Here is an 18031-nt window from a genome sequence, read left to right on the forward strand (position 1 = left end):
CCTCCAACCGCAAGCAAGTACAACAGTTTCTGGGCTTTGCTAATTTCTACCGCGGATTTATTCCTAACTTCGCCCAAATAGCACTGCCCATCACCGACCTTCTAAAAACCAAAGGTAAAGAAAACTCTGCCACATTGCCCTCCGCTAAAATACTGTGGACTGATCAATGCCAGAGCGCCTTTGTAGCCCTCAAACGCCTTTTCACATCGGAACCTGTGCTACGGCACCCAGATCCTAACCGGATGTTCATTGTACAAGTCGATGCCTCCGACGTAGCTATGGGGGGGGGCCCTACTGCAAAGAGGACCAGATGGTCTCCTTCACCCCTGCGCTTACTTCTCAAAGAAATTTGCGCACTCCCAATTGAACTGGCCTATTTGGGAGAAAGAAGCCTCAGCTGTTCACCATGCACTTACTCTATGGCGACAATTCCTGGAAGGGTCTAAGGTCCCCTTCGAAGTTTGGACCGATCACAAGAATCTAGCCGCCCTCACAGGGACCCATAAATTATCCGCGAAACAACAGCGTTGGGCGGAATTCTTTGCTCAGTTTCGTTTTGTCCTGAAGCATGTCCCAGGGAAACAAAACGTTCTCGCGGATGCTCTCTCCCGATTGCCTCAATACCCGGCGAAACTCGATCGGCCAACAGACTCTTTATTTACACCCGCACAAAGAGGAGCCCTACCCGTATTGGCTGTACAAACTCGATCCCAAACGCTGCCCCAGCGACAGCACACAGTCATCAGCGTGCAAACTCCTCCAACCCTACCGGCTGCCCAGCTGCCTCCGCAACGGAGGACCACGATGACCGACGCTCCAGCTCCTCCAACCCAACTGGCCGCCCAGCCGCCTGCAATCTGCGCACCGCAGCACGTAAGCGCTTCCCCCTCGTCAACCCCCCTAACTGCTCCTACTGCAACTTTAAACAAGGGGGGGGTTCCCGTCTCCGATTCTTTCTTAAAGTCCCTTCGGGAACACTGCCTTATAGAACACTCTAATCAAACCCTGCCTCCTGGTGTAATCGAACAAGGAGGCTCTTGGTACAAAGACTCAAAATTGTATGTGCCCAAAGCTCTCCGAAAAGACGTCTTACACTCGGCCCATGGAGTAAAGACCGCTGGACACTCTGGGTTCCTGAAGACCCTTCACCTGTTGCGCAGACAATTTTGGTGGGGGGAAATGCGTTCTGATATTGACTCTTTTATTCGCAGCTGTCCTGTTTGCGCCACAGTCAAGCGATCTCAAGGCAAGCCCCCAGGACTACTGCAGCCACTTGAAACACCCTGGAAACACTTCCCTCCTGCCTATGACGAATGGGTTCGCGCACGAGATGTCTCCGCCCCCAAACTCGTCAACGCCTTTCATTTTGCCTACCCAGACAGACCAGCCCCCTTGCAGGATGGGAGGGGGCCTTAAGAGGAGCAGGATGTCAGGCTGTTATCTCGGTTTCTATGTTGCCTCTGTTCCTCTGCTGAACCGTCCAGACTTCAAGGACGGCTCCACATACCAGAGCCTGGGAACGCTACTCCTGGGAAAGTGTGCTCTGTTTATGCTTTGTGTGCTTTGTAATCTCCCGCCGTTTTCAAGCCTTATATTGCCAACTAACGAGCAAGACATTCATAGCTGTCATCTTATCCTTTATGCACTGTATTGCCTATTTGACCAGTAAAAGCCATCTGCTTGGATTCTAATTGTCTCTGTGGTGATTTCTGGTTCTTTGGGTCAAGAGCTCACAGTCATCCAGGAATAAGGATGGATTTTGGAACACAACTCAACTATGAAGCTGAATCTTAACAGGGAGTGCAATTCCCTTGAACACAGGCTGCCAGTCAATGTCAGGGTTTGCTGTATCACTGATCAGCACTTGCTGCCTCTCAACTGAATCAAGCTTCAGTTTATTTGCCCTCAACCAGCCCATCATTGATTCCAAAAATTCCTTTTCATAACCTAATTCTGTAGCTTCCCTAGAATTAGATAAAAAGCTTGGGTACCACCAGCATATGGATGACACTTTACCACCAAATCTATGGACGGCTTTACCATATCGTTTGGAGGTTGGACAATATAGGCAGCAAAACAAAGAGGGATCCTTGTGTGTCCCATTTGCCAGAAACAAAAAGGCAGATGCATCCTGCAAGTCAGTTTCATGCTGGAGCACCTCTCCTTAGATCTCTGCAGAATCCAGGACCCAGTTTAGGCTACATGAAGGGGTGGTGCTATCCGCTTCCTATATAAGTCTTTGCTGGTTCATGAACTGTCCATCTTAGCTTGTTAACACAAGTTGTCTTGGACAACTCCCTCCTGAATCTAGGGTATACTCAAGCCTGGCCTGATTTCAAGCTGCTTGCTAGAAACCCTGTATCTTTTCCCCTGGTTGTCCAGGTAGAGAACAGGACACCTGGCACTTCATTCTGACACCTGCTCTCCATCCACTTAATCATGCATGCTTTGATCTGCTCTTGTTCTGTTTCAAATTTAAGCAGTAATTTGTAGATTTTCCCCAAGATATGATCTGTTTCTTTGCTAATTAGATTTTCAAATTTTTAGTTCTTCTTTAATTTGCCCTGTTGGTAACAATCTTGTCGTATTTTCATTATCATTTGATTGTAGGTTAGCCAACCCACTTTTTTGCTCCTCTTAATCCCGTTCCAAGATTTTATTTCTTCTTTATCATCTAGCATGTCCTGATATCTTATGAAATCTGTACATTTTTTCTCTCCCTTATTTAGATAAGTATCTGTGGGAGACATCATCAGAGATGGTAAAGGACTTAATCTGTTTTTATTTCTGATCCAGGTCTTCATCAGTCCATCTTTAATTATATGTTTCTCTGCAAACAGCTCTGACTTTTTTGCTTTCTGTAAGTAGTAGTGGAGTCCATGGTCCCACGGTCCCTTTTCTATCTTAAAGATTTTTTTATCTGGGTTTTTCATCCAATCTGCAATCCACGTTAATCTTGCTGCCTGGTGATAAAGCTTGATGTTTGACAATGCCAATCCGCCTCTTTTCTTCTCATCTTGCATCACTTTGAAGTTAATCCTTGTTTTTTTCCCAGCCCACACAAATTTATTAATTTGTCGTTGCCATTCCACCAATGTTTTCTCTTCTATTTGTATTGGAAGCATTTGAAAAAGAAAAGTTAATCTCGGTAGCAGGTTCATCTTTACTACTGCTATTCTTCCGGTCCATGACAAATTCAGTTTCACTCATATTTCTAAATCTCTTTGTATTTCTTCCCAAGTTTTTTGATAATTGTCCTTTAATAGTGTTTGATTTTTCCCAGTAGGATAAATTCCCAAAATATCTTACTGGTTCTTCTGTAACTTTGCATCCTGTTATCTGCTGGATATCTTGTTTTTCAAGAATATCTATATTTTCTAGGATTATCTTTGTCTTATTTTTGTTTATTCTATATCCAGATAGTTGACCATATTTTTCTATTTCTTCCATAAGATGTTCTATGGATTCTGCCAGATTTTCCAGAGTTAAAACCACATCATCCGCATAGCACTTTAATTTATACTCCTCACCAGAGGTTTTCAGTCCACCAATTTTTTCATTTTGTCTTAATCTGGTAGTTAATACTTCCAAAGCTAAATTGAATAGTAGTGGAGATAACGGGCATCCTTGTCTGGTGCCTTTATTAATATCAATTTTTTCCGATAATTTTCCATTAATCACTAATTTTGCTGATTGTCTTTGATATATGCTCTGGATCCATTGTATGTATTTGTTACCACAATTCAAGCTTTGAATAGTCTCTGATAAGAAGTCCCACTGGATATTGTCAAATGCTTTTCCTGCATTTAAAAAGATGAAAGCCGCTTTGCATTTCTTCTGTTTTACATATTCTATAGTGTTGATAATAAAATGCACATTGTCCCACATGAGTCTCTTCGGAACCGTATTTAGAAATAGCTTTTCTAGTGAACTCCCCCCCCCATTTTTCTGACAGAAAAAATGGAAAATTTGAGGCAGCACTGGAAAAAAAAATCCTATGAAATATTTTATCTTTTAGAATCAGCAAAATGCTTCTTAAAGCAAGGGTCATCATACCTGAAACGTATAGCATGAAAAAGTCCCCAGATGTTTTCAATTTTTCCCATGGAAAAATTGTAAAATTTGGGGGAATACTGAAAAGGAAAAAAATCCTGTGAAATATTTTCTCTATCTGAGCTGGAAAAACCTTATCCTACAAAGCATTTCACTCATTCCGAGTGTAAAACGTGAAAATATCTCAGGACTTTCTTAATTCTTCTAATGGAAAAAATGGGAAATTCTGGGAAACACTGAAAAAAAACACCTTATACTATAGACATATATTACATTTTCAAGAATTGTTTTAGTCTGAAGTAAATAAGTTTAGCAACAATTACTAGGCAATAATTTGTTCTAGCTTAATATTCAAACACACTGGCAGTCCTACCTATTATGACTCCATGAGAAAGTTTCTGTCCAAATAAATTATTTTGTTGACCTTCAACTCCCCTCCCCCGTATGTCTCAGATGGCAAAAATTAAAGGTACTAGTGTATATTAACATAGGGAGCTGCAATTTCTCAAGTGCTGTGTATAATTTTTGTTATAGTAAATTAACATTTTTTACTTTTAAATTCCATAAATAGGCCAAATAGTATAATTTTATATGCTAAGTTGTTCAATCAGAAAAAAAGTTTGGTTGTTTTCTGTTGTACCAGAAGGTTGTACCAGAACCAATGGGTTGAAATCAAATCAAAACAGTTTCCATCTAGATATTAGGAATAATTTAGAGCGGTTCCTCAGTGGAACAGGCTTCCTCGGGAGGTGGTAAGCTCTCCTTCCCTGGAGGTTTTTAAGCAGAAATTAGATGGCCATCTGTCAGGAATGCTGATTCTATGACCTTAGGCAGATCATGAGAGGGAGGGCATCTTGGCCATCTTCTGGGCATGGAGTAGGGGTCACTGGGAGTGTGGGGGAGGGAGTTGTGAATTTCCTGCATTGTGCAGGGGTTTGGACTAGATGACCCTGGTGGTTCCTTCCAACTCTATGACTCTATGATATATTGTAAATATTTCAACCTTCCCCCCAAATTTCCATTTTTTCCCAGGGGAGAAAACTTCGGAGGGGGGATCACTTTTCTCCCATGGCTTCAAGGACAACTTCAGAGTCATTCAAAATGATTTAAATGGATTCAACTTGCAAAACAATGCAACACTTAAAAAAACAGGAAACTCTTCAAAACAGAACAAAATCTAACTAGCAGATAAAAGCAAGTAGCGTACCCCCCCCACCCCCAGCCAGATAAGTATGACTCTCAGAAGGCAGCCCTAATGAGTAAGGTTTTCACAGCTTTTCTGAAAGACCCTTTGGCCTGGCTATCGGAAGAGCCACAGGGTTTTCCAGTAGAGAGTTCGGGATTAGGACTGACAAAACCCAGGTTCCAAATCTCCCCACCACCTCTATCATGAAGCTCACTGGGTAACTATTTATTTATTTGAAACATTTTTAAGTTGCCTTTCTTCCTCACAGAGCTCGTTGGCTTACAATATAGATAAAATAAAAATTATTAAATACATTAAAAACTAACACTTAAAATCACAATTTAGGACTGCTAGTAACTTAATCAAATGTGATCCTAAATAAAATGGTATTCAACTGCCTCCTAAAGATCGAAAGCGAGGGAGTCAGGCGCACCTCCCTGGGGAGGTTTGTTCCATAATCACGGGGCTGCCACTGAAAAGGCCCTCTCTGGTGTGTGCACCAGAGCAGCTTCTTTGATTGGTGGGAAGGTCAGGAGGGCCTCTCCCTGGGATCTTAATTCTTGGGCAGGAATGTATGGGAGAAGATGATAACCTCAAGCCATTTGTTCTTTCCCAGGCTAACATCACAGAATTGTGAGGAGCAAAACATGGAGCCGGAACGGTGGTGGTGGAAAACTTGAGCTCCTTGCAGGAAGGACCAGAGAGGGCTCAACAGATTTCCCCCCCCCCATATTCCATAAATGTGGGGCAGCCAGGCCATGAGAATGCCTGCCCCATGTGCAAACAACCTCCACCCCTGACATCCAAGTACCTGTGGTCCTGGGCAGTGTACTTCAGCAGTTCTGCCAACTGCAAGGGGTATTTGCAGATTTTCTGCACAGGGGTCAGAAGGAACCCATCGATGGCGATGTCAATCATCTGCTGCAAGAGACGGCACGCTTCAAAGAAGTGCTGATACCGGCCATCTTTCATCAGCTTGGAGAGCTCCATGCATGCATCCAAGTGGTTGTTACAGTACTCAGAATAGATCCAGAAGCCGTCTTGCTGCAAGAGGGGTAAAAGTCAGAAGGTGCAGAGAGAGAAGGAGCACATGAGACACAAGCCACAAACCAACAGCCAAAATCTCCATTGTTTCATATTATGAGAATTCCGCAGGCTTTTGCTACATTGAAACAATGTAAAGAAAGCCTGAGGAAGCCGGTTGATTGATAGTTCCCACAATAGGAAAAAGGGGGGGGATTTTTTGCAACGCTCCTGTGGGGGCATTTTGGGGGGTAGAGGTCCCAAATTTTAAGGGTAGCTTTCATGACTTTCCTTGCACAAAGCCCAAAGTTTGGTGAGGTTGGATCAGGGGGTGTTATGGGCTCTGGAGATGTCGCCCCCTCCCTTCTCCATAGACAAGCAGTAGCTGAGTTGCGAACGACCAAAGAATCTGACTCTTACCTTCCTACTTCTGTATGGAGGCGAGAGGGGGTGACCTCTTTCAGACCCCATAACTTTGGACCCCCCTGACCCAATCTTCACCAAACTTGGGGGTTCTTGCAAGGAGAGTCCCTGCAAGCTACACTGCAAGATTGGGGGCTCTACCTCCAAAAATGCCCCCCAGGGCCGAATTTTTTCAGGAAACCAGAAAATAAACCGGATTCCCATATTTACCGGTATGGGAATTCGGCTTATATAGGGTTTCTCGAAAAAATCAGGTCCAAGAAACCCAAACCTGAATTTTACTGGCTTTTTTTTTTTTTTTTTGCACACCCCTACCTGAAGGATCACCTCCTCCTATTCTACCTTGAAAGCCCTCTACCTTGAGGCGTGGCTGGCATCTACCTTAGTGTCTTTTAGGCACCAGGCCCAAACATTTCATTTTACCCCAACTTTTTAACACGGGGATGACAACTTCTGTTTATGGTCTGTTTCTAGGCTGAAAGCTATTTGTGATTTCCTGGTTTTGTTTTTTAGAAGTATAATTATTTAGTTACTGTTTTTATGATCCAGTTGTATTATTTTACCTTGGCCATTCCAGCAGGTCTCAAGAGATGGCATAGCATTTTTCTAAATATAAAGTAAAACTGGAGGCTCTATTAAAGTGCCTAACTTTCAGAGATATGACCAACGTGATCCTTTAAATAAGCCAGAGGACACAAATCACATTTTGTGTCAGTAAATTCCATCATTGTCTGCTTCTGGGTGAAGAAGAACAATTTCACTTGGGAAATTTCAGGTATTTCTGCCAGTGCTGAATAGATCAAAGCATGTAAGCAACCAAAACAAGGAAGTCGTTTCCACAATTTCTTATTTTACAACATGATACACAGCTCTAGCCTGTTTCCTGTGATTTGGTGGCAGTACTTTCAAAATTCCTTTCATTTGAATTTCTCCTTGCCCACTACCTTGCCTTTGTTTCCAAAATGGAACTGAGGCATTAGGAATCCTCTTTTTTATTTCTAATTTTTGCACAGGGCATTGTAACTGTGTGGTTTTTCACAATTACTGTTTCCTTCAGGTCCTTTGTGTCTTTCTTCTCTTCTCTCCATTTACAATATGCATGTGCTCACTGATGAAACACTGCAAAGCAAGCAAATTTGCTATGATACACTGGGATGCATAAAGATTCTTTTTGTGTGGTGTTTTACTGATGCACAGAAGAGTATGCACAGACTGGTAAAACACAAGAAGAATCTGCAAACAATTGTACATACAATCACTTCACTGTTTTATCAATACACACATGCTTACTTCTAGCCAAAATGGTAAGAAGAATGGAATAATTGAATGGAAATAAATGAGACTTGTGCCCAATTCCAATATTAATTTTAGAACTCCTCCATGATAAACTGGAATTGAAGGATGGGATGCAGGGAGGGGCAGTAACAGGAATGGTGACTATGCACTCAACCCTACTGTTTAGTCACAAGGAGAGTGTGTGAGTTTGATCTCATCTATAAGACTGGACCTTTGAGCAAGTTAAAGGCCCCTGGAGACTGACAGGATAAAAAGAAAAAGTGGGTCTAGTCCTTTCCCAACCCTACTTCCCTATACCTCCTCCCAGCTCCTGACCTTCACACCCATTATGGACACCAACTCGACAGTTGCTTTTTCAGAACTGGCCCTGTCCTGTGTTTCTCCAAGTCCAAAATTGCCTCTAGGCCTAGAGGAGTAACCAAGGGACACTTCCTTCTTCTCTAGAAGCTGCAGTAATGGAAATGGATGGGGAAAATGGACCAGTTTAAGCCCTGTAATATCCTAGATGGAAGAGGAAGAAGAGTTGGTTTTTATATCCCAATTTTCTCTACCTTTAAGGAGAATCAAACAGGCTTACAATCACCTTCCCTTACTCTCCCCACAACAGATACCTGGTGAGGTAGGTGGGGCTGAGAGAGCTCTAAGAGCTGTGACTAGCCCAAGGTCATCCAGTTGGCTTCATGTGAAAGAGTGGGGAAACCAACCTGGTTCATCAGATTAGAGTCTGCCACTCATGTGGAGGAGTGGGGAATCAAACCTCATTCTCCAGATTTAACCACTACACCAGGAAAATGTGGGGCAGAGAGAAATGCAACACTCAATTACATCCTTTCCATAGTTCCTCCCAGGTGCCCATCATCATCATCAATCATCATCATTATAATTGTTTCAGGGGGCACACTATGTTGGTCTGCAGTAGAACAACTAGATCCCAGTCCAGTAGCAACTTCGAGACTAACAAGATTTTTTGGGGAATGAGCTTTTGTGAGCCAAAGCTCCTTCATATCTGATGAAGGGAGCTTTGACTCTCAAAAGCTCATACTCCAAAAAAGTCTTGTTGGTCTCTAAGATGCTACTGGACTTGAATCATTATCATCATCATTGTCTTTAAAAAAAGAAAACTCAGAGCAGCTCGCATAAAGTTCCCAGTACTAGTAAAAATGGTACTAGTCATGATGCATACCTATTCTCTCCAGGATCAGAGGAGCATGCCTATATATTAAACAGACAGGAGAATGCTGCTTCAGTTGCCTTGTTTGTGGGCTTCCAAGAGGCATCTGGTTGGCCACTGTGTGAACGGCCTGTTGGACTTGATGGGCCTTGGTCTGATCAAGCATGGCCTTTCTTATGTTCTTTTGTTCAGTTGGGTCTCATCCAGGCAGAGATCAGACCCACCCCACCTTAGCTTTACCACCAGTGTCCCAAGTATATTTTCCATGTGCTCTAAAATGGTGGACACTCAGCTGGAAAAGCGGGCTCTCTTTGGACAACAGCAGGCCCATCAGGCCAAACTTTCATAACCCTCTGACCCAACAGCAGCAGCAGCCAGAGATCGGCCACTCTGCTTTCCTGTAGCTTTCCTCCCCTCCCCTCCCCCCGCTCGCTTTTTTTCCTTAGGTAATTCTGCAGAGAATGTTTCTGTGCCCTGTTGTTCTGAAAACTGACAGCTGAAATTTAACTTCCTGACCTTTGTGGCCCCAGCCCAGCTTGGAGCAAAGCCCTCACATCCCAGATGGATTATGACAGGGCCCATTCCTGTTTATTTTTTCTGCATTTTTAAAAGACTGCTCATCACTACGGCCTGAGCTGTTCTACGGACAGGGAAGAGAACTGCTGTTACAGCCTCGCTCTTAAACAGAAAAGCACAAAACAATGGGGAGCAGCAAATCTCAGGCGCTCGGAAAGAAGATGCTGTGAGCGGTTTTAATGGTGTCCTGCTGAAGTTTCATTAGCATCCACAATGTGATTCTCTAATAGTATCTGAAGTGTTGCCGGTGTGAAATGTAGCTCAGCCGAGCAGCAATTGAAAGTAATGCAGTTATGCATAAAAGGAGCCAGCATCCTAGATAGCAGCTTCCTCTTACATAAGTGCCAAGATAGTATTTTATTCTCCCTCCAGGCAAAGCTAAAAAGCAAGGCTGCCTGATTTTCTTGGCATCTCCTGATGTATTTACAACACTGGCCAATTCATCAGCTCCAGTGTTGCAAGGCTTATGTAACAGGCAAAGAGGGGGAGGCTGAAGGGGGATCGCTATCAACACAGACATCTTGCACACTGTAGATCACTGTACAGCCAGTGGGGTAAGCCTACTGGTCACTGCTAAGCCTAGCACAGGCTTCCAATTCTATACACATCTTTTGTGACTGGCAAACCAGCCCCGCTAGCCCTGAGCGGTGGCAAGGTGCCTCTCTGGCCCAATCGGGGGAAAAGATGACCAGGCCAGAAGTGATATGCCACCAGCATTGTGGGGTGGGGGTGGAAATGGGCCAACCCATCAAGGAATTAAAGGCCAGCAGCTGGGAAAGTGAGGGGAAGGCAAAGGAGGTGGAGCCATGGACCTGGGGAAGATAGCAGCAGCAAGAGCAGGGGTTGGTGCCAGAGCCAGGGGAGAGGCAGGGCAGGCGGCTGAAGCCTGGGGGGGTGGAGGAGTTGATCCAGAGGCATGGGGGCTGCTAGAGAGGAGAGGCAGGCAGGCAGGCAACTGGGAAGCTCCTGCTAGCCCTGTCATTAAAGAGCCATGAAGAAAGGGCAGCTGGGGGGAAGGGGTCCCCGAGGCGGGGAAAAGGAGCCCCTAGGTCTGTGGGGGAATTTGGGGAGTCAGAGGGAACCTTGTACAATAACAAGAGTAAGTGGCTACATCAGTGGTGTCAAACAAGGCCCGTGGGTTGTATCCGGCCCCTTGAGAGCTCTTATCCAGCCCACAAGCCAGCTGAGGCACCCCCCCCCCCGACCTGGGTTGGCGAGGCCTGGCCTGGCCCGGCCAAGCGGCATTTACATCTTATCTGGCCCTCATAACAATTGCGTTTGGCACCCCTGGGCTACATATTGTGGGAAGGATCAGAGGTTTAAAGGGACTCTGCAACGAAGGCTGTCTACACTTTTTAACACACAAAGGCATTCGATATAAATAAGTGCCCAAGGAGGAGCCTGGGAGGGCTGCCTGGTGTACAATGACCTCATTTACGATGAGACAGACAATAATGCACCCTTGTTTTCCCTCACCCCCCAATTTACATCAGCACGTGGTTCCCTAATCCCTGTCCTATTCTTCCAGTTGCAAAATCTGTGAGTTTCTTACATGTCAGGCTTGATGAGGTGGTAGCACTCTGGAGAGCCAGTGTGGTGTAGTGGTTAAGAGCAGCGGACTCCCTACTCCTCCACATGAAGCCTGCTGGGTGGCTTTGGGCCTGTCACAGTTCTTTCAGAACTTTATCAGATTAGGCATGGAGCCAGTGTAGTATAGTGGTTAAGGTGTTGGACTAAGACCCGGGAAACCCAGGTTCAAATCCCCACTCGTGCCATGGAAGCTTGATGGATGACCTTGGGCCAGTCACACACTCTCAGCTGTGACCCTGGCTAGTATTTGGATGGGAGACCTCCAAGGAATATCAGGGTCATGACAATGAGGCAGGTAATGGCAAACCACCTCTGAACGTCTCTTGCCTTGAAAACCCTATGGGGTCGCCATAAGTCAGCTGTGACTTGATGGCAAGAAAAAGGATTCTGGATCAGTGGTCCCATAGGTTGGTATTCTCAGGTGAGTTGTGGAGTCCCTTCTGTTGGGTTGCAAACTCCTACAGAGCTGCCATTATTATTTGGGAGAGGCTCCTTTTGGAAGGACCTCCGTGCCTCCTGCCTCTGTTTACATGCATGATGAACACAGCAGCAGGACAGCAAGGTGAGGTCACTTGGTGGTGCACAGGATTCCTCCATGGGACATCGTGGTAGTTGTTGTGTTTTTCCTGCCCCCCCCCCAACTGTTTGAGTCTGCAGCCCATAGTCCTGGCCTTGACACTGGTGAGGTCATAACTCTGGCTTACGCTCTCCCTGTCACATGACTCTGACATCATCTGACTTCCTGTGGGAGGTCTATTTTGGAATGCGCCCCCAAATGCAATGCTCCCTGCATGTAGCATCTGGGAGTGGGCTATGATTGACTTCTCTCTCTGGTGTGCAAGCTCAATCTATTTAGGGAGCTGGTTAAAAAAGGTGTGGCAGAGCACTGCGCACCACAATCCTACAGCTGCAATCCCAAGTGTCCTTGACTAGCATGCTACCTTCTTCTCTGTGATATGTGCATCTACTGGAATGCTTATGTTTCAGGCAGGTTATCAAGGTCCAAACTAGGTGAAATATTGGGATATCCAAGAAGGCAGAAAAAGAAACAAAGCAAGTGAAACCTGGCAAAAACAGGAGGATTTTTATGATTCCGTATATCTGTTTGGGGGTTAGGGAAGGACCCATGTCTGTTGTGGAATCTCAAACAGAGCCCCAAAGGAAAGAAGGTGGAGAGCCAGCCTGCAGAGAGTGCAATCTAAATTTCTCAGAAAAATCTTTCAGGCTCCGAACAACATCTCAAATGCAGCACTGAGAATCAAGTCTGGGATGACCACGGTCCAGGCCAGTCTCTGGATTATCACCTTCATGTTCTGGCTAAAGTTGTTAACCCCCCCCCCCAAAAAAGGCCGATAACCCTGATATTAACACTCTTTTGTAGCACCCTGGCAATTAGCTCTTAATTAAAAAAAACTGGGCTGCTATGGGCTCGCTCGTCAGCTCCTCTTATCAATGACTCATGATTCAGCCAAAGAACTTATTAAGACTAGTGTTTTTGAGGTAGAGAGGCAGCATGATCTGAATAAGATTCAGAATCCCCCCTTTAGAAAGGACCTGCTTATTAGGAACACCACTATGTCTTATCTGTCTGATATTACAAATCATGAATATCGTAGGGCTTTTATGCTCCTTCGATATAATGCTCTTCCCTCTAAGTTTCTTGAAGGGATATATAATAAAAGGCCAATGGATGCACAAAAATGTATATGCAATCAGGACGCAATAGAAACCACTGAACACGTCCTATTTGAGTGCACATTGTATGACCATATATAATCAGGCCCTCTGATTCCCTTGTTAGTGTGTTGCCCCAGACCTCTCAGAAAACATCGTCTAGAACTCCTTTTGTCAGACACAATACCAAATTTATCTGTTAGTATGGCTAGATTTGCCTGGCTGGCAACTAAAACAAGACAAAATGCACTTAAGGCTCTAGAATAACCAATCTATAATTAGAATCTCTCCAATTTAATGTATACTTTGGAGGATTTTATCCCTTTATTTCAGTTTTTAATCTCCACTACATCTTTATCTTTTGTATTATCAGTTCATAACTATTTATGTATATATTTAATTACAATTTTTTGGGATATTTGATGGTCTATGACTACAAATAAAGTCTGATTCTAATACTAAAATATTTAGCCCAGCTTCCCTACATCTGCCAACAACTGACATGTGCGCTTCCTTCTCAAGTGAAAAAATCCATTCTCAGCTGAGACTACTGTGAAAGGTCCACTCCACTGGTGTGCAATCAGAGAGGCCCAGTCATTCACTGTTCTAATCCCACAACGATGGCTCATCCGAAAACACTTGACAGTTATTTTTACGATAGTTCTTTGATGGCAAAATCACAGCATCCGGTCACAGGGCTGCCCTGATGTGAATCTGGCTTGGTTTGTGCCACTGTGGAAGCTAGAGAAAGGTCTCTCACCAACCATAAGGGCTCTGAGTCCGCTCCACTCTCCAACTGGAGGTGCCAGGCCACATAGCCGGCACTTCTACACAATCCTCCCAAGACTGTGAGTCCACTGGCGGCTTCATGCACTCTCGCGGAGTTCAGGAGGTGAACCAGGCCAGAAAGAGAAGGGCAAGGGGTGCAGACGATTGGGGGAAGAGCAGAATAGACGGGTACTTGATTGGACACAGGAAGGCAGGTGGTCAATCAGGGGTGAGTCTGACCATGTCCAGGGCTTCAGGGGTGGTGCCTGAGAGACACATGATGGAGTTAATGGCAAAAGGTCTCTCTCTCTCTCTCTCTCTTTTTGTCCTCAAGTCAAATCTGATTTATGGTGACCCCTGCTGAGGTTTTCAAGGCAATGGTATGCCATTGCCTGCCTCTGCATCATGACCCTGGTATTCCTTGGAGGTCTCCCAACCAGATACTAGCCAGGGCCAACCCTACTTAGCTTCTGAGATCTGACAAGATCAGGTTATTCTGGGGCTTTCCAGGTCAGGGTTCTCTGATCAAGCAAAAAACGGTCATTCCAACCTCCTAATTCTGAACTCTCATGCTAAGAATTCTTTCATGCCCCTGGATACACCAGCAGAAACTTCATATCAAATCCTGACAGCAAGTAACACTGTAAATATCAGTGCTGGCTAAACCTTTTTGGCAACCATGCCACAAGTGAAATTCAAAGTTGGAGATAGTGGTACCACATGGATGCACATGACAGTTTGTGAGTATTCGTGCAATGTGGAACTCCACCCTATGCCAGGGTTGCTGAGTCAGGGAGCAAGCAGCCACTTGCCAGAAGAGAGACAGGCAGGAGAGCAAGCCTAATCCCATGCCCTGGGCATCATGGGCTTCTGCCCAGGTGTACTTGGCTACTTGGCTCTGCCAGGTATGGCATCTACAGCCAAGGCTGGAAATCCATGGCCTCTATTATTTCAGGTCCTGTTTTCTAAATATAACATTCAGCACATTCTCTCAGTACAGAAAACCCACAATGACCTTGTGTGTGTGTGTGTGTGTGTGTGTGTGTATGTGTGTGTGTGAGTGAAGCGGCTCTGTTCAGAGAACCAAATGCCATCAACTTGGGAACCACATTTTCAACATTTTGACCCCAATACGCTGATTTTCGTATTCTTTTTAAGAGCATAACAGTGCAGTCCAGAGCAGAGCTTATACCCTTCTAAGTCCATTGAAGTCAATGGGCTTAAAAGGGCGTAACTCTGCGTAGGTTTGCGCTGCAAGAATTGAAAAGCCCCAGATTGCTTGTCAGAAAGGATTCCCCTGATTGCACTGGGGTCAGAGGCAAGGCGAGACTCCCAGAGGAGAAGAACAAACCTTCCTTGTGTCCTCTGTTCTCCTAAACACCACCCACAATGGGCTCGTCTCACACTAGCTGAAATATCTGGTACTGAGGGGCCTGCATCTAAGTGTGAATGTCCTGATCCTTCATAACAATCTTTCCTACATGTATTACAGTAGGAATTCAGCACCCCACTGGTAACATGATTTCACATGCACACAATAGTGTGCACTCTGCTTTCCTCTTCTGTCATCTCTTGACACTGTGGAATTTGGAAATGTATAGGTGGTACTTCTTTTTCTTCATTCTTGCCCTCCCTCTTGGATGGGTCCCATCAGCAAGGAAGAAACCGTGGGACCGGCCCCATCCAAGTGATTCTGGCATTTACATGAAAAGCCCAGTATGAACGACTGGTAGGGGATGGATCCAGAGCACAGAAACCCCATGCAGATGTAAGGGGAACAATGAGGACTGGTGGGAGAGATGGAGAGAGCAACGAGGAGGAAGAAAATGAGAACAAGGAAGAAGGGGTCCAACTGGACAACTTTTACTGTCACCCTTAAATGAAGGACTAAAGATCACAGTCCTGGCTATGAGGGCTACGAGGTTCATGTACCCTAGTGACCTGAACCTCTTTTGGATCCTGACCTGCATATTGCTACAGTGTGGGTCATATCCCCAGGGAGCTGCTCTCATGTGCATATGTTTGCGTTCACATTGATCACTGTATGCCACAAAAAATAATGAAGAAAGACTGGATCGGACAGGTTCATTTTGCGCCATGTTCCCCCCTCCACAAAACACTTACATGCTCCAAAAAACATGGCCCAATTTCACTGAGATGGGGATCCTCGTTGTTGTACTGCTTCTCCAAATCCCTTACAAAGCCCATCTGAAACCTGTAGATGTCCTCAATGTTGCCGAAGATGATCTTCAACTGTTCATCACTGAACATGTCTCTTCTCTTCCGACACTGCTTCAAATAACCCTGGAAGAGAGAGAGAGAGAGAGAAGAGGGTGATGGTGAAAACATGATTCACACACAGTTCAGCAGACACTTACTAGAGACAAACCTCTGTCAAGTAATACTTTCTGTCTGGGAGTATAACTTATGAATGATTTATAACAAATTTATTTAAATGAAATTACCCAAATTCAGGTTGCTAATTCACCAGGGACAGTTCCAAATTATATAAAACTTTGACTTCAACTGTACATTTATAATTGAAACAGAAAACTTACAGATGACACATCACAGTTAATATAGTGATCGTCCCAAACAAATATACAATAAAGCTAATCCAACAGATAGTGTTCTGTGTTACAGATATTGTTCAGTGTTATACACCCTCAAATCACAAGTCAAATAATATATTTCAAAATAAATTCTAAATATAATGTACAGTCTTTTCGCAATCAGTTCAAATTTCCAATTATGCACATTAAACCAATACTAAATGGTGAGCTCATGCAGGTTGTGGTATCCACATGTAGTCTTCCTTCGAACAAATTCACACTAGAGAAAGTACCTTCTTCAGTAATTTCTGTTTCTGAGGTGTAATGAGGTATAATATTTTGCCATGAGACTTGTTTTTTAAACTTATGACTACGGGCTATACTCTTATCCATCTATTTATAAATATTTCCCTCAGTATAATCTTTCATATCTCTTTGGAGTTTTTCTTTTTTGTCTCTTTAAGTTTATCTGAAAAAGTCTTTAATTCCTGTTCTAAATCCTGTATTTTACATTCACATCTTTCCTTTGAGTTATTCTTCCTCAAGTTATCCATAGTTTCTTGTATGTCTTTGTCTAGAGCAGTAACATCTTTAACTGAGGTTTCTATAATCAACAGCATTAAATCAAAAGAAAATTTATTAAGAATAGCAGCCCAATATTTTCTTAAAATCCTCCTTTCCCATAAATAAGGCAGGGGGCTTCTGAATGCGTAAGCCTCTAGGTATTCTATTATTTTCACAATATTGTTTGAGAAAATGGTTGTGAGAATTGCAACATAAATTTTTCTTTTTAAATTGAGATACCTTATTCCACTTATTGCTATTACCATTATCTTCCATATGAGGTAGATTCGATAATATTCTATCTTTATCTCAATGCGAATATGTGAAAGTAGCATCCCGTTGAGCTATGTCCCCAAATAAAAGTATAAACTAATAATCCTAAAGGGGAATGAAGGTACTAAGATGTACCACTAAGATGGGACCACCATCAGTTTCCGCTTGGGAACGCCCCCTTTTTTGGCACCGGGCGGAGGTTTGGGCGGTGCTGAATAAATATTGTAAATAAATAAATATTGCAAAATAAATACATAAATATTGCAAACACATAACCGTTGCACAATATAGGATTCCCTGCTCAAAATCTACCCAGCTATTTGTAGCCTGTGAAACGGCAAGTTATGAGTTCCTCCAAATTCATGCACGAGTATTCGTGTTCCTGCACACCAAATACCAGATGGATCCACCATGACCTCCTCAGAAGTGTCACCTTACACAGACCCTGGGGAGGAAGCTGAACCCTGGAGAATCACATGCCAAGCAGTTCAGGCTAGCAAGGAATCTGCCAAAGGGCAAAACAGGGGGAAGGGGTTTACTGTTTATATACTCATTTATACCCCACTCCCCACTGGGAACCCAAAGCAGTTTACATCCTTCTTCATTTTATCTTCACAACAACCCTGTGAAGTTATCTGAAGAAGTCAGCTGTGACTCATGAAAGCTCAGACCCTGCTAGACATTTTTGTTAGTTGTTAAGGTGCTACTGGGCTCTTGATGTTCTCCTGAGAAGTAAGTTAGGCTGAGAGTTATTGACTGACCCAGGGAGTTTCCACAGCAGAGAGGGGGATTTGAACCTGGGTCTACCAGATCCTAATCTGACACTCTTAACCCCTAGACCACACTGATTATAGGGAAAGTGTTGAGATTGATTTCGATAAA

General features: G+C 44.0%; 1 protein-coding gene across 2 annotated transcripts in view; it reads right to left on the reverse strand.

The window, feature by feature from the left end:
* ARHGEF9 (Cdc42 guanine nucleotide exchange factor 9) overlaps window positions 1–18031 on the reverse strand; it is a 182099-nt gene that overhangs the window by 65509 nt on the left and 98559 nt on the right. For both annotated transcript variants that reach the window (XM_056859261.1, XM_056859260.1), the window contains exons 4-5: window positions 15885–16064; window positions 6051–6283 (exon numbers count right to left, since the gene is read on the reverse strand). In XM_056859261.1, coding sequence (XP_056715239.1) covers window positions 6051–6283; window positions 15885–16064 — 413 coding nt within the window. The remainder of the gene's footprint in view (window positions 1–6050; window positions 6284–15884; window positions 16065–18031) is intronic.

The sequence above is a fragment of the Euleptes europaea genome, chromosome 13 (assembly GCF_029931775.1).
Source record: "Euleptes europaea isolate rEulEur1 chromosome 13, rEulEur1.hap1, whole genome shotgun sequence".
Classification (NCBI taxonomy): Eukaryota; Metazoa; Chordata; class Lepidosauria; order Squamata; family Sphaerodactylidae; genus Euleptes; species Euleptes europaea.